General features: G+C 43.2%; 1 protein-coding gene across 3 annotated transcripts in view; it reads left to right on the forward strand.

Moving 5' to 3' along the window:
- Acsl6 (acyl-CoA synthetase long-chain family member 6) overlaps positions 1-16365 on the forward strand; it is a 61755-nt gene that overhangs the window by 38918 nt on the left and 6472 nt on the right. For all 3 annotated transcript variants that reach the window (XM_013033796.1, XM_013033795.1, XM_013033794.1), the window contains exons 12-20: positions 920-1054; positions 1689-1823; positions 2735-2830; positions 4544-4616; positions 7801-7889; positions 8781-8897; positions 12173-12316; positions 13498-13599; positions 14868-14939. In XM_013033796.1, coding sequence (XP_012889250.1) covers positions 920-1054; positions 1689-1823; positions 2735-2830; positions 4544-4616; positions 7801-7889; positions 8781-8897; positions 12173-12316; positions 13498-13599; positions 14868-14939 — 963 coding nt within the window. The remainder of the gene's footprint in view (positions 1-919; positions 1055-1688; positions 1824-2734; positions 2831-4543; positions 4617-7800; positions 7890-8780; positions 8898-12172; positions 12317-13497; positions 13600-14867; positions 14940-16365) is intronic.

Raw genomic sequence — 16365 nt, forward strand, 5'->3', positions numbered from 1 at the left:
CCTTTTTTTTTTTTTTTTTTTTTTTACTCACGGTTGATGTTCTAACACTTAAGCCACTGTTCCTCTTCCATCTTTTTTGGTTAATTGGAAATCAGAGTCTTGGATATTTTCCCTGGCTGAGCTAAATTTGAATCACGATCTTCAGCCTCCTGAGTAGCTAGGATTATAGCCTGAGCCAATGGTAGCTTATAAACTTCACCTTTTAAATTTTACCTATTTTGCCTCAGGGCATGCTTTTCAAGCTTGGCTTTGAATGCCAGCAATTACTGCCAATTGTTTTGTGGCACTAGGCAAGTTGCTTTACCTCTCTGATTTTTAAATTTTTCATTAAGGAAAGGGTTGTTAGGAAAACTGCCTTCCTTATAGGGTTCTATGAGCATTAAAGGATTAGATCTAAGGCTCCCAGTGTACTCCTAGTCCTGAAAGGCCTTATGGCCTCTCACCAACCACGACCCACAGCCAAATTTAGTAACAGCTCCAGTACCCACGGGGATGGGGGTTTCCTTTCATAGTTGTCCAGATGTTCCTGGGGAAACTGATAGACTATCTAGACTTGAAGCAGACCCATTCAAGGATGCAGTGCATTTCAGAGAGCTGAGCTCCCAGGTAGGCTCATGTCCAGGGTTTTAGAGTGGGTGTGAGGGACAGGCATCGATGAGAATGCCTATCTTAGTCTCTTCTAAGAGCTCAGAACTCTGTCCCCATTTCTTCTCCCTGTGATGGAGTGAAACTTAGTGCAATCATTCGTGGGGGAGTCAGGGGTGAGAGATAGCTCACATAGCATTCTTCAGTGTCTCCCAACAGCAGCTATAACTGGGCTCAGGTAGGGGTGGGGTCACTGAGGGTAGAACTTTGGATAGCTCTCACCTGAAGCCCAGGGCTGACTAGACTAAAGGACCTTCTTATCCTCTCTCTCCAGTCTGTTGTCTACTGCCACGGGGGACGTGTTGGCTTCTTCCAGGGGGACATCCGCCTCCTCTCAGATGACATGAAGGCTCTGCAACCCACCATTTTCCCTGTGGTCCCGCGACTACTGAACCGAATGTATGACAAGGTGAGATCCACAGGGGGTCTCTGGCCGGAGTGAGGGGCTGTGTATCAGCTTATTTGGACAGAATCCGTTTATTAGACAGAAACCTCATATAGGTTTTCCACACTTCCACACCATGACCAGAAAGTTGTATCCTCTGATTCTTTCTCAGTTTTCTCCCTAGTTTCCAAAAGCCTGGTTGAGAAGACTTTAAAAAAAAAGAAAGAAACCTACATCTATACAATGTCCCTAGACCCTGGCAGTGTTAGAGCTTTTTTGTTTCCCATGCTGGTACTGGGGCTTGAACTCTGGGCTTGGGTGCTGTCCCTGAGCAGATTTTTGTTGTTGTTGTTCAGGGCTAGTGTTCTACCATTTGAACCACACCCCCACTTTCAGCTTTTTGGTGGTTCATTGGAGTTAAGAGTCTCACAGACTTTCCTGCCCAGGGTTGGCTTCAAACTGTGATTCTTAGATCTCAGTCCTGAGTAGCTAGGATTACAGGCATGAACCACTGGCTCCTGGCCATAGCCCTCATTTAGATGTCACATAATCCATGACAGGGTACAATGGCTTCTCTGCTGGCTGTCTTCCTGTAGGACACATGTTTAGAAGTGATACATTCAGATCCTGACCGCTATTTCCAACTTGTATTCCTCAGATCTTCTCTCAGGCGGACACTCCATTAAAACGTTGGCTCCTGGAGTTTGCAGCTAAGCGCAAGCAGGCTGAGGTCCGGAGTGGAATCATCAGGAATAATAGTATCTGGGATGAACTCTTCTTTAATAAGATTCAGGTGAGAACATGGACAACAGGTGATTGTAGATTGTATCTAGTGGCCTGCGATCTTGTGAAATAGTAACATTTGCTCATCAGATCAAAGTGTAAGTTGAAAATGGTCTTTAAAAGAAATGGGAAATGTATATTTGCCAAAGGGCAACCAGCAAGAAAATAGGTTCCTTGACCATCAGAGTAGCTTTGCCCTTGAGTGGATGGATCAGTGCTTCACAAGATGTTCCTGTGGCTCCCAGGGCCTGGACACAGTGGCTTTCCAGTAGTATCAGGTTCTATCCAGATGACGAGCAATCTTTTCCTCTTTTCTTCTGTCTTTGCAGCCTCTCCTAAAGCAGGCCAGCCCAGAATTCCATATTTCTGAATCTCCACTGAAATCCTCAGACCCTGCATTGCCCAAGAAATATGTAGTTGATTAGTGGCATTACTAATTTTCTTGCTATTCTATTTTTAGCTGTGAAAAATTAATATTTAAACTCTCTTGGCTCAACTTACAGAAACAAAATGTTTCAAGTATCTTTTACCCTCTGCAATGCATAGTAAATAAAGCAGAGTATTGATTTGTACATGAAAAAAAGGCAATGCCATTAAAATGGGAGCTGGAAGAAATTGTCCTAAGTAATTGTTTTGGATGCTTATGAATGATGGAAGAGTGAGGGAACCGCTTTATAATTTATGGAAGGAAAGGAATCATAATCATAGCATTCTGTACAAACTAATGACACTTTAAAAAGACATAAAAGAGTTGGTCATTGTGTGGCTTGAGTTGCAGACTGATAGGGCTCTTCATTTATAGGAGGAAGGGTCTTTCTCAGCTCAAGGTCTTGTTTCTTAACCTGCGCCCTAGCATTGGTGAATGTTGCCTTTGAATGAAGACCATCACAAACGTTGGCAGGTTCTTGTCTCTTCCCACAGGCCAGTCTTGGTGGCCGGGTGCGGATGATTGTTACTGGAGCAGCCCCTGCATCACCAACAGTTCTAGGATTCCTCCGGGCAGCTCTGGGATGCCAGGTATTACTGTACATGGCCTTCCATGGGGGCGGACAACAGGGATGCATTAGGCAGGTAAGCGATTATATTCTTGACTGTATAGGAAAGGATCCTAGAGCCAAGACTTCTTTGGCATAAAAGCCTCCTCATCTGAGGATTGAAAAAAAAAAATCCAGAGCCATTGAAAGCTAGGATGGCTTTGCCACCCACATTCTGGGAAGTCCAGGTGTATCCGCTCTGAGCGATTCCTTTACCTGGGCCCATGGAAGTTTTTAGCAAAAGGCAAACAGACCCCATACTCTATATTCATATCCTCAGTATGCTGGAGAACCTGTATATAATGTCTCACAACTATACCTTCTCCAGCCTGCAAAGTACCTCCTGATGTGGAAATGGAGTGCTGAGAGAGGACTAAAACCCATTTGTGTGTTATTTAATTCAACAGATTTTACTATCATTAAAAAAAATTCTGGCCGGGCAACGGTGGCTCATGCCTGTAGTCCTAGCTACTCAGGAAGCTAAGATCTGAGGATGGCAGTTCAAAGACAGCCCAGGCAGGAAACTCCATGAGACTCTTGTCTCGAATAAACAACTAGGAAACTGGAAGTGGTGCTGTGGCTCAAGTGGTAGAGTGCTCTCCTTGAGCTGAAGAGCTGAGGGACAGCGCCCAGGCCCAGAGTTCAAGCCCCACAACCAAAAAAAAAAAAAATCATTCTTCCATTTATCCAGTCCATGAAAATATAGTCAGTTCCTTCATAGGCAGGGTATTGTGACGTGGTTATGGGCATTAAATAAATACGTCAGTTTCATAATTGTGCATGCTTAAATTTTTATGCTATAGAACCCATAGCTTCTCACACTATTCTGCTATTAGAGACTGACATGGCTTGTCCAGTTTTTTGTTTTATCTGTTTTGCCAGTCCTGGGGCTTGAACTCAGGACCTGAGCATGTCCCTGAGCTTCTTTTGCTCAAGGCTAGTACTCTGCCACTAAAGCCACAGTACCACTTCTGGCTTTTTCTGTTTATGTGGTACTGAGGAATGGAACCTAGGGCTTCATGCAAACTAGAGAAGCACTTTACCACTAAGCCTCATTCCCAACCTTTGACTAGTTTTCAAGGCAGATTCTCCCACATTTGCAGTGAGGTAGGCAAGAGGGACTCTGGAGAGGAAATCTTTTAGCAGATTTGAAAATGCTTATCTTTAATCCATATTATTCCAATGGAAAATTGAGCCAGGGGCTGGGAAGGTGGCTCAGTGGTAGAGCGCTTGCCTTGCATGCCTGAGGCTCTGGGTTCGATTCCTCAGCACCACATAAGCAGAAAAAAAAGCCGGAAGTGGTGCTGTGGCTCAAGTGGTAGAGTGCTAGCCTTGAGCTGAAGAGCTGAGGGACAGTGCCCAGGCCCAGAATTCAGGCCCCACGACCGGACCCAAAAAAAAGAAAGAAAGAAAGAAAATTGAGCCAGTGGTTGAGAATAGGCCAAAACTCTTACTACATAATCTTATCTGCCAATTGTCTGTGATAAAACAAAAAGAAAACAGCCCATTTTTCCAAGCACATATGGCTACACAATGTTCAGCTTCACCTGGAATTAGCTACCCTCAGAGCACTACCCCACCCATCCTCCCTGGGGAATAGCCAGATGTCCAGTGGGAAGTTAGGTAACTGAAAATGACAATCAGTCAGCTCTTGGAAGTTGTGGGTGCCAGTGTGATTTCCGTTTTCTGCTTGAAGGTTTATGAAGGTTATGGCCAAACTGAGTGCACAGCTGGATGCACTTTCACCACACCCGGGGACTGGACCTCAGGTAAGATGGGCTGCAGATACAGAAACGGCTCCCCAGCCACACCAAGTTAAAACAGCTGGCTGTGCAGCTCCATCCTGGGAGTGAATTTGCATTGACACTTAGAGGAAAAAAAGTCAAAGTAATGAAAAAAGATGCCCAACGCTGGTGAGTCACACCTGTAATCCTAGCTACTCAAGAAGCTGAGATCTGAGATCTCTGTTCAAAGCCAGCCTGAGCAGGAAAGTCTTTGAGACTCTCATCACCAGTTAACTATCAGAAAACCAGAAATGGCACTGTAGCTCAAGTGGTAGAGTACTTGACTTGAGCTGAAGAGCTGAGGGACAGTGTCCAAGTCCAGAGTTCAAGCCTCACAACTAGAAAAAAAAAAGTGAGAGAGAGAAAAATGAAAAAATTAATGGTGGTTATGTCTGAATTGTGTTATTTTTGGATCTGATGTTTTGTTAGAAATGTTTGTGGGTTTTTTCCTGTTTTCCTATTTGTTTTATAGATAGATAGACGATATACAAAATCTAGATCACAACATAGAGCTTCAGGTGGTAAAATCCTTAAAATACCAGTGTGTGATGAGTTTTATAGATTGTAGATATTGAACAACCTTGCCTATATTTTTTTTACCCAAAATTTTGGATTAAAAAAAAGCAAGTTGTGAATTGGTATGACATGTAGGAGAGGAAAGTTTACATGGATTATAGGTTCTGAGGACTGAACCCAGGACCTCATGCATGCCAGATTATCCCTTTGAGCCACATCCTCCAACCCTTTTAGTTTTGTATTTTGTTTTTGAAGTCTCCTTAACTTTGCCTAAACTGTCTTGCAACTCTTGATTCTGTTGCCTCCAGTTTCTGAGTAGCTGGAATGACAACATTGTACTACCACACCTGGCCAATATATTGTTTCATACAGGGCTGTTTTAGATGCCTTTTGGAAGCAGTGGTCTTTTGTGTCTAGTGACAACCTCAGAACGACGCAGTTCCCAATCACACTTTGATTCTGAGAAAACGCATCCTTGAGGGTGGGGGGGAACAGGCCTGGGGTGGGGAGCCCATGGCTTATCCTTCATGAGACTCAGAACAGAGATTGCAAAGAGTCTGAAACACACTCAGCAGAAGAAGCCTTTTGCTGAGTAAATAGTTCCAGTTGCGAGCCAACTTCCTCTTGGGCCACTCTTTGGGTTTAAGTTTGTGCAACACTAAATGGAAATTTTGGGATGATGTGCATGCAAAAAAATTACATACTCCTTAATGCAGTACTATTTTCAGAGCACCTGGAGGTAGTCCGTATAGTCAGGAGAAATATGATAGGTAGATTCTAAGTTGGAATTGCATTTGGCCAAGGATAGACCTTTTTTGGTGTGTAGTGTGATTCTTATCTCCTTAAACTTTAGCTGAATAAAGCCTGTTCTGTATATAAACTCTTGAGTCACTCTGCCACTGCCGACTGTCCTTTAGTAACCATTTTTGAGGTCCTTCCACACTACTTTTCTCTTTATTGCAGCCATCATATTGGCCTCCATTCTCAGGTTCCTTCTGGACACTCCCCTTTCTCCCTCTTAGGTCATCTCCTGCATTTTCCTATAGAAAACTGTTGAGTGTTTATTCATCTTTACTATAAAAAAAACATTGGGCTGGGAAGGTGGCTCAGTGGTAGAGTGCTTGTCTCTCATGCATGAGGCCCTGGGTTCAATTCCTCAGCAGAAGACCTGAGGGACAGCACCAGGCCCAGAGTTCAGGCCCCACAACTGACCAAAAAAACCCAAAGCATTTAAGGTTATTGGATATGAGAGGATTGGTATCTCTGTACAGTATTGTAAAAGAGTTGGCAACATGTCTTAAACCAAAATGTCATAGCTTTAGTTTTTGTTATTATTTCAGGACTTTGGCCAGCTCCTGTTTAAAAAGCCCTTCTACTTGCCAATGAATTGGATTAATAACCACAAACAATGACTGGAAAATTACTTAGATATAATTTAGTGTTTAAAGTACATAAAGGCAGGGTGCTCATGGCTCATTCCTGTAACAACTCTAGCTACACAGGAGACTGAGATCGGAGGATCACTGTAGCCTGGGCATATCCATGAGCCCCTTCATCTCCAATTAAGCACCAAAAAATGCTGAAAGTGAAACTGTAGCTCAATTGGTAGAGCACTAGCCTTGAGCAAAATGACTGAAGGACAGTGCTCAGGCCCTGAGTTCAAGCCCCAGAACAGCATGTACACACATACACACACACTCACACTCACACACACAAGTATATAAGACCAAGAACATATAAACTCTTATGGGAAAGGGAGAATCAAGTTACCTTGTCCCAGTTTTTTGTTCCTTTGTTACTCTTAAGTTTAATGTGTAGATCAGTATCATCCAGGTACCTATAAGAAAAATAGAATCGTGTGCCTTCTCCCAGACCCACTACAGCAGAGTCTACAATTTAACAAGATTTCTAGGTCAGTTCTATACTCATTAATCCACAGTCTGGTGACTAAAGGAAAATGATGTTTGTATTTTATGATCCCAAGGCAAGACATGTGATCCGATCTGACTATAGTAGAAAAATGTTTTAATGTGGGTACCATTGTAAAAAGTAATCCTGACTGGTGCTGGTGGCTAATGCCTATAATCCTAGTTACTCAGGAGGCTGAGATCTGAGGACAGCACCCAGGCCCAGAGTTCAAGCCCCACAACTGACCAAAAAAAAAAGTAATCCTGACCAGGTGGTTGATCTGAATGCAAGACTCCCATATTGCCCAGGGCTCCTGTACAGATCAATACTGGGATGTGTGTGTGCCAGTATTACTCTTTAGGAATCAAATGTAGCCAGGTGCTGGTGGCTTGTGCCTGTAATCCTAGCTACTCAGGAGACCGAGATCTGAGGATCACCATTCGAAGCCAGCCAGGGCAGGAAAGTCCAGGAGACTCTCATCTCCAATAAACTACTCAGAAAAACCTGAAAGTGGAGCTGTGGTTCAAGTGGTAGAGCACTAGCCTTGAAAAGAAGAAGCTTAGGGACAGTGCCTAGGCCCTGAGTTCAAGCCCTGGGACCAACCAAAAAACAAAACAAAACAAAAAAAAGATTAAATGTAAAACAAAGGCCTAGCAGAGGTTGGCCTGACTTTTGTTTTGTTATTAGTGCCTATTCATGATAAAGGTGTGTCAGAAACCAAGTGCCATCTTGCTGTGTGTTCTAGGACATGTAGGGGCACCTCTGCCCTGCAATCTTATCAAGCTTGTGGATGTGGAAGAACTGAACTATTGGACCCACAAAGGAGAGGGAGAGGTAAACTTAAGGATTTGGCCATTCATATCTGGATCCTCGGTGTAGTAAGTGAAAATGAATGAACAAAGACAGAGTGGAATTATTTTCCTTTCACCTGTGTGTAAAGTAATTCTAAGTAACTGATTCATTTGATTCAACCAACGCTTTATGCTGAAACTCACTGGATCTAAGTAAAGATTTTGAATTCCCTAACTGAAAACAAATAAAAATCTATGGAGGTTTTTTTTTTCCTAATCATGACATGGCCTACTTTTGTATAATCTGCTCCAGCAAGAAAACAGCCATGTACAAATAGACCTGATGAGGTGAGGAAGCCAGGTCATCCTTTGATAGTAGATGGGAAACTGACCTCCTGGTGTTAGAAGCAAGAAACTTGAGCAGCACCAATGATGAAAGCTGGGTACTAGTGGCTCACACCTATAATGCTAGCTACTTAGGAGGCTGAGATCTAGGATCATAGTTGGAAGCCAGACTGGGCAGGAAAGTCCAAGAGACTCTTTTCCAATGAATCACAGAAAAAGCCAGAAGTGGACCTGTGGCTGAAGTGGTAGAGAGTTCTAGCCTTGAGCAAAAGAAGCTCAAGGACAGTGCCCATGCTCTGAGTTCAAGCCCCAGGACTGGCAAAAGAAAAACAATTCTGTGCTGAGACCTATGCATATCAAAAAATAGTGTGTGGCCAAGACTGAGGGGGCAAAGAAGAAGGGCAGGGAGAAAAGGCAGATAGGGAAGATACTGCTTCAGAAAAAACAGGAACCATTCCTTGTCCTCGGGATCCAGCCCCACAGTGTCCCCAGCGGCTTTCATGAGAGGTAGTGTACTCAATTCTTTAGTCTCCCCCAGCTGTCTCCTTTAGGCTGTGACTGAGAGAAAATGTGGTGTTCATTCCCACAGATATGCGTGAGAGGACCAAACGTGTTCAAAGGCTACTTGAAAGATGAAGACAGGACAAAGGAGGCTCTGGACAGCGATGGCTGGCTTCATACTGGAGATATTGGGAAATGGTTGCCGGTATGTGTGTTGGGAACCTTGATGTGTCCCAGATGTTCTGGCAGTGGGAAGGGATGTGATCCAGTTAAGTAAGATGGGAATCCCCAGCTTCCTCCTCCTTCCCTCCTAGTGAAGACCATGAACCTATTAGAGGGGAGAGCTGGAGACCAACTCCCCATTCTTCACAGTCTGCCAGAAACAGATCTGCTAGTGTTTGGAGTCTGATGGAGTAGAAGGAGGTGCATACCTCTGGGAGACCTGAGAAGGGCATAGATATAGGCTCTCCGCTGAGAGGAGGGGAAAATCTCAGAGCTGGGAGGATACTTCAGTCCTTTTGGCTCTGCCAATAGTTGCTCTCATTACCTTGAGCGAAGCCTGGCCCTTCTCTTGGTTTCCACATTGATGCACTTGTAAAATAACAGAGCAAGCCCTCAGAGTGTATTTTGGACTATAGCCCTCAGCTTTTAGCTCCCAACTAATTTGCCTTATTCTCTTATTTTTATTTTTTATTTTTTGCCACTCCTGGGGCTTGAACTCAGGGCCTGGACACTGTCCCTGAGCTTTCTTTTGCTCCAAGGCTAGCACTCTACCACTTGAGCCACAGCGCCATTTCTGGCTTTTTCTGTGTATGTGGTATTGAGGAATTGAACCTGGGGCTTTATGCATGCTAGGCAAGCACTCTACCACTAAGCCACATTACTCACCCAAGGATATAGAATTTCTGTACACAAATTGTGTAAGAACTTCAACCAAGCTGGATGTCAGTGGCTCATGCCTATAATCCTAGCTACTCGGGAGGCTGAAATTTAAGGATGGCCGTTCAAAGCCAGCCCAGGCAGGAAAGGCCATGAGACTCTTAATCTCCAATAAAACACTCAGAAAACCCGAAGTGGTGCTATAGGTCAAGTAGTAGAGCACTCTCCTTGAGCTGAAGAGCTGAGGGATAGCGCCCAGGCCCAGAGTTCAAGCCCCACAACCGACAAAAAAACAAAAAAAACCTCAATCAAGACATAGAACACCTCAAAAGTTCCTTTGTATACTTTTTCCTGGTACATAGTAATTTTTTAAACATATTATTTGTAGCAGTTAATCTTGTGGAATTTATTGGATTGAGAGATGCCTAGCAGATTAGCAAAGCACATCTTTAGACGTGTCTGTCCATTCTCTTATTTTTAAACTAGGGACAATAATGTTACTTGCCTCTCTAGTTATTGTCCGGAGAAATGAATGAGGTTATGTATGTAAAGCACTTAGCATGGCGCCTGGTCTGTAAGAGATACTTAGGTGAATGCTGTGACCAGAAAAAGCCTCTGTCACAGACACAGAAAGCCCCTGCCTTCAGGGAACTTCTGCATCTCTGTAAAGTTTCTACAGTTTGCATGGAATTTGAAGCATTAAGTTATCAGGCATATGAATGATGCTGAGCTCTCCCAGACACTCTGTGGACTATAATTCACCTCCACTTACATCTATGTGTTTCCTTTTGAGAAACCCTCAGGCCTGTGGCACACAAGGATATCCTGTGTCCCCAGTGTTACCCTGGGCCAGGAGCTCTGGTCAGGGAAGACATACATCTTTTGGCAGTTCCTTACCCAATGTGATGGGCATGCGCTGGGGCATGCCTACCTGGGGAAAAATAGGGTGTGAGCCTATGTGCCTTGGCTCATCCTGGACCTGAATCTCAGGATGAATCCCATTCCTGTGAGCACACAGAAGACTGGGAAAGGCATTCAGGCCAGGGTAACAGCACAAGCGGAGTACAGATGTTAGGGGTTTAAGGCAAGGGCTTCCAGTGACAGGCCCGTTGTATCGGGAAAAAAGCCAGAAAAGCAGCAGTCCCTGGACACTTCACGGGGAGAATTCAGGGCCTCTTCTTTGCCTGCGCTCCTTCCAAGACCCTACACTTCATTTTGTACTCTTTTTCTTAAGGCTTGAAAAAGTAGTAAAATCTTGAAGCCCATAAACCCTAGATCTGCCACTGATATATCATACTTCAATGGGGAGCAATCCCCAAAGGCACTGTCATTTGTACACCATTGTTGGATTATAATTAGAAATACTTTACAGCTATGATTTTTTTTCCTGTTTCTCTCGTGTAAGATGAAATGGTCCATTCCTGGCATAAGCCCACTTTAACCTTAATAATGGGATTAATTTTTTTCATAACTGACTAAGATTGATCTATAATTTTCCTTTGGTGTTCAACTCTGTTACTGTTTTGGTGTCAGCTTATTGAATGGGTTGTGAATGATTGATTATTTTCCCTGTTTTCTGGAGGACCATGTGCAAGATTCCAATGATCTATTCCTGAAATTTAGGTAGAAGTCATCTTCGAATATATTTGCACTTTCACAAATTATTATTGTTATTTTATTCTATTATATAGACTAAGGAAAAGGCATAGTCTTATCATTCAGAAGAACCTAGATTCAAATTCTGAGTACCTTATTTCTTATCTGGCTTTGGGAGAGAAGAGTTCACTAAATTCTCTGGTTTTATTTTCCCAATCAGTGAAATAGGGGTGACAATACCCAATTTGGCGGGGGGATTATCATGAAGGCCTCAGGAGTTAATGTTGAAAAAATATCTAATATCCACCCTAGATTTTGAACACAATAGGCCTGCTGATGTGTTGTTGTTTTTTTAATTCTGGAGAGATTGCTTTGGATCAGATGGATGGAGTGGGGACCAAGCTTAGGCAGAAGTCTGCTGGGGATGTAGTTGTGATGGGAGGAGGAGGAGGGTGAGAGTGAGGATGGTTGGGGGGAGGTTGACCACTCAAGACCTCAGAAGCAGTAAACAGCAAGGCCAGATGTTGGGGCTTTGGAACAGGGACAGAGAGAGGACAGCTCCAAGCCTCATTCGGGGTGGGTTGCATTTTTTGAGGACAAGCAACTCAGTTTTTGCAGCATGCTGAGGGCCGTGAGGCCTGGGAGGTACAGTTTGGCAGATATGTTAGTGGAGCCAGGAGAGAGCAATGTTCCAAGGATGGAGCCAAAAGAGGGAGCACTTCCCCCGCCCATTCAGATAATCAGAGTCCTGGGGTCTAGGAGGTGAGTAGAGGTTCTGGAGGCCCATGACATCAGTCCTCACTGTCTACCTCTCACACACACACTCTGCCCTGCCTACTGTAGAGGTCCTTGAAGGGGGGTGGGCCAGGGCTCCAGGCACTGTCTGGTAGGTGGTCAGGCGGGAGTCACAAGGTGCTGTGATTGAAGGACTTCTCTGTGGGCAGGGCAAGGGACTGAGGCTTGGAATGACATTTTCATAGGATCTTGTCTGTCTTAACTCCACAGGAAGGAACTCTTAAAATTATTGATCGGAAAAAACACATATTTAAACTTGCTCAGGGAGAATACGTGGCCCCAGAGAAGATTGAGAACATCTATATCCGAAGTGAACCTGTGGCACAAATCTATGTCCATGGGGACAGCTTAAAGGTGAGGCCCTCCATGCCCTAAACCCTCCGACATGGAACTAGCCTGCTAAAATATCCAGATTCAATATGGTTCTCCAGTCAAACACCAGGATATTCCATCCTTTAAAAAAATTTTTTTTGAAATTTTTATTTTTATTTTTGTTAGTCATGGGGCTTGAATGCAGGGCCTGGGCACTGTCCCTGAGCTGTTTTGCTCAAGGCTAGCACTCTACTACTGTGAGCCATAGCACCACTTCCTTCTCATCCATTCTCAAGTTATAGTTAGGTCAAACTAGTTGCTTTAAAGTAGTAGTAATAAACATTTCTGCTACTTTCAACTTACGTTCCACTCACTTCCAAGAAGAATTTTTAGGGTAAAGTGCTAAATCAAACTTTAGAATTTCTACTATTATAATATGTGTGTATATGCATATGTGTGTCTTGCTGGAGACTGAAGCCAGGGCTTTGTGTGTGCTAGGCTAGCTGTCTGCCACTGAAATACACCCACAAATATATTATTTGATTCTTATTATGCAGATGAATTTTTCAGATAAATGGGTGTAAGTATTGCAGACAATGATACCGATTGTAATATTGCTTACAGTTATATTATTTTGAGAAGATTGGTATTTATTTTGCTGTCAACATCATTTATATATTCTATATTATTATATATATTATGAATATATTCTATGATATCAAAATGTTGAATCTATTCTGCTAATTATTTCATTTATATAACTGAATGTTAAATTATTTTGGAAGAAAATGCCACAAAAATTAAAAGAGTTCTTCGTGAATGAGGACTACATTGATGTAAGAATTTCAAAATGGCCTGGAAATTTTGGAAAATGTATAGTGATTTATAGAACTTGGTCACAGAGTTATTTGCATATCCAAAAGATGTGCAGATTTAAGATTGGCATGAGAAGCCAAGGTCACATCTGTCTCATTTTAATGACTTGACATCGGTAAATTCCTGCCCATAGAGGTAGCAGGGATTATCAGAAAAGTTACAGCCAAGAATGGGTGATCTTTTGGTGGAAAAGTTTTATAGCCTGTGAACATGTTTCATAAGCATGTATTTATTTTTAGAAAAGGGTGGAGTCTGAGACTACCAAGAGATTATTTTTAATATGGGATCATGACCAACCATTTTAAAAGCTTGACCACAATTATGTTTTCCTTTGGTGAACATTGTAGGCCTTTTTGGTGGGCATTGTAGTGCCTGACCCTGAAGTCATGCCTTTGTGGGCCCAGAAAAGAGGAATTGAAGGGGAGTATGCAGAGCTCTGCACAAGGAAGGTCAGTATCATGAGGCTGTTTCCCCAGAGGAGAATGCAAAATCAGAGGCACCCAGAGGGAATTTGTAATATTACTTTGTCCACGGTGAGACTCCGATACCAGAGATTTATCTTGTTATTGTTGAAAAAAATCCCTATTTCTTCTTCGCAATTTGATACACTGTTAGATTTTTTTTTTTTTTTAGAGCCAGCCAGGGGAGATCACAGAAAGTTTATTTTCCAGCCCTATTTTCTTGCAGTTTGGAGTAGAGTAGTCAAAGGGAGGAGGTAACTTGGCCAAGGCCACCCAAGCTGATTCCCAGTAGAGTCACATATGAGCTCAGGCTTTCAGACTCAATCCCAGGCCACACACTCTTTCCAAGGGAAAGATGGATTGGCTGTACCACTGGCTTCACAAAGATAGTGACGGAACGGAGACAGTCACACCTCTTCCTATGCAGAGGGACTCATGTTCCCCGCCTTGGGAAACCTCATGTGACACATAGGAGGATTGCTATTTTCTGGCTCAGCAGCAGCCCCTATTTCACGGTCTATTTCTCTGCAGGAGCCATAGACCCCATCACTCCCACAGGGCTGTGGGCTCAGCTGCTAGAGTCACCAGGCCAAAAAAACAAAACAGAGGGATACACCATATAAGAAAAGCACCCACAGCTGGGCATTGGTGGCTCACTCCTGTAATCCTAGTTACTTAGGAGGCTAAGATCTGAGGATCATGGTTCAAAGCCAGCCCAGGCAGGAAAGTCCATGAGACTCTTACCTCCAGTGAACCACTAGTAAACTGGAAGTAGCGCTGTGGCTCAAGTGATAGAGCTCTCTCATTGAGCTGAAGAGCTCAGGGACAGTGCCTAGACACAGAGTTCAAGTCCTATGACCAACAAAAAACCAAAAAAAAACAAAAAAGCACTCATGAAGATACTGTAACTTTGACTATACAGGGATTGTGTAAAAGACACATAAATGAAAATATTTTATCTTGTGATTTGAACGTTAATTTTCATTGCTGTGCAAAAACAAGAAGAAAAAAGCAAAACAAAACCTTGTGATTCCTTAGCCTGCTCACAATGACTCCTTTGGGCGTCTACAGCCCTATCTTGCCTGCTGGGAGGTGGTTATTGGTGTGTAGAAATGTCAGCCTGAGCAGGGGAGGGAACACCTATCTGTACAATCACTGCTTAACACTTTACTTGAAGCATGTTGTTTTCTTCCCTTCCCCTTCCCCCATTCTGAAACGTCGTCTTGTTGTAATTTCACTTCTGTCGTTCCCTTCAGGAGCTGAAGAAAGCCATTTTGGACGATATGGTGAGGTTAGGAAAAGAAAGTGGACTCTATTCTTTTGAACAGGTAATTGCTATCTTCCTTATACTAGTTACAGCTCTTCGTGATGAAAATTAACTTCAACCATGGTGCCCCTGACCTAGATTCCTTCTTCTCCATGGCATAGCCAGCCAGAAGGCTGGGTGCCGACTGACCCCCCCCCCAAAGGCCTGTTTCAGACTGGCTTCAGCAGCCTGCCCCTGAACTAAAATAGGTCATTGGATAAGTGAGCCTGCATTCGCCGTTCTAAGAATCACAGACTTCCCTAAAGCTGAAATACTAGCCTCACGGTTACTAGTAGATCATGTGAACACTATCCATCTCCCAAGCTGCCTGCAGTGCTACAGACTAGAGCCCTACCTTATTTTTACTTTTATGAGGGACAGTTTTCTTGGCTTGTAGCAGGGAGTTTGCTTGCTAGTGGGACATGGGAAAATTTAGTTCCTCTCGGGCCAGTGATCTGTCAGCCCAGCATGCTTTCTTCAACATGGAGCAAAGAAAGAGCTCACAGGGAGAGGACAGAGACCTCCAAGCCCTCTCAGACCCTGCAGAACTGGGATTCTTACTGCACAAGCACACATGGCCCCACTTACATGTGCGGTCCACACATCTTCCTTAATGAACATTGAAAGAAAAAATTCTTACATGTGCGGTCTACACATCTTCCTTAATGAACATTGAAAGAAAAAATTCTTACATGTGCAGTCTATACATCTTCCTTAATGAACATTGAAAGAAAAATATCAATATATTAAAATATATTTAAAATTCTGCACACAGAAAATAGCAATATAGACTTAAATGTTTGTCTTTATTGAAAATAATTGTTTCTCATAACATTTTGTTCCCCTGAATAATAAGATGAGTAGTCAGCATAGGGAAATTTAAAATTTGTATATGTTCAAGGACTTGAGATATATTTCAAGTGGTAGAGCAGCAAGAGGCCCTGAGTTTGAACTCCAATAGCACAAAAAAAAAATTAAAAGAAAACACGAAATGTTATATGTATATTTGGTAACCTAAGAATATTTAAAATCACTTAAACACAAAATTCTTGTAATGTTTTAATTGGGAATTTAAAACATTTCCAGGGTGCCAGTGGCTCACGCCTGTAATCCTCCTAAAATTTTGCAACATTTAATTACCATTTCCCATCAGGTGCTATTTGCTCATGCCTGTAATCCTAGCTGCTCAGGAGGCTGAGGATTGTGGTTCTATGCTACCCCGGCAGGAAAGTCTGTGACATTCTTTTTTCTTACTTTTTTTTTTGTCGGTTGTGGGGCTTGAACTCTGAGCCTGGGTGCTGTCCCTGAGCTCTTCAGCTCAAGGCAAGCACTCTACCACTTGAGCCACAGGGCCACTTCTGGTTTTCTGGTGGTTAATTGGAGATAAGAGTCTCACAGACTTTCCTGCCCAGGATGGCTTTGAACCACAATCCTCAGATCTCAGCCTC

Source organism: Dipodomys ordii, unplaced genomic scaffold, assembly GCF_000151885.1.
Source record: "Dipodomys ordii isolate 6190 unplaced genomic scaffold, Dord_2.0 Scaffold177, whole genome shotgun sequence".
Taxonomy (NCBI): domain Eukaryota; kingdom Metazoa; phylum Chordata; class Mammalia; order Rodentia; family Heteromyidae; genus Dipodomys; species Dipodomys ordii.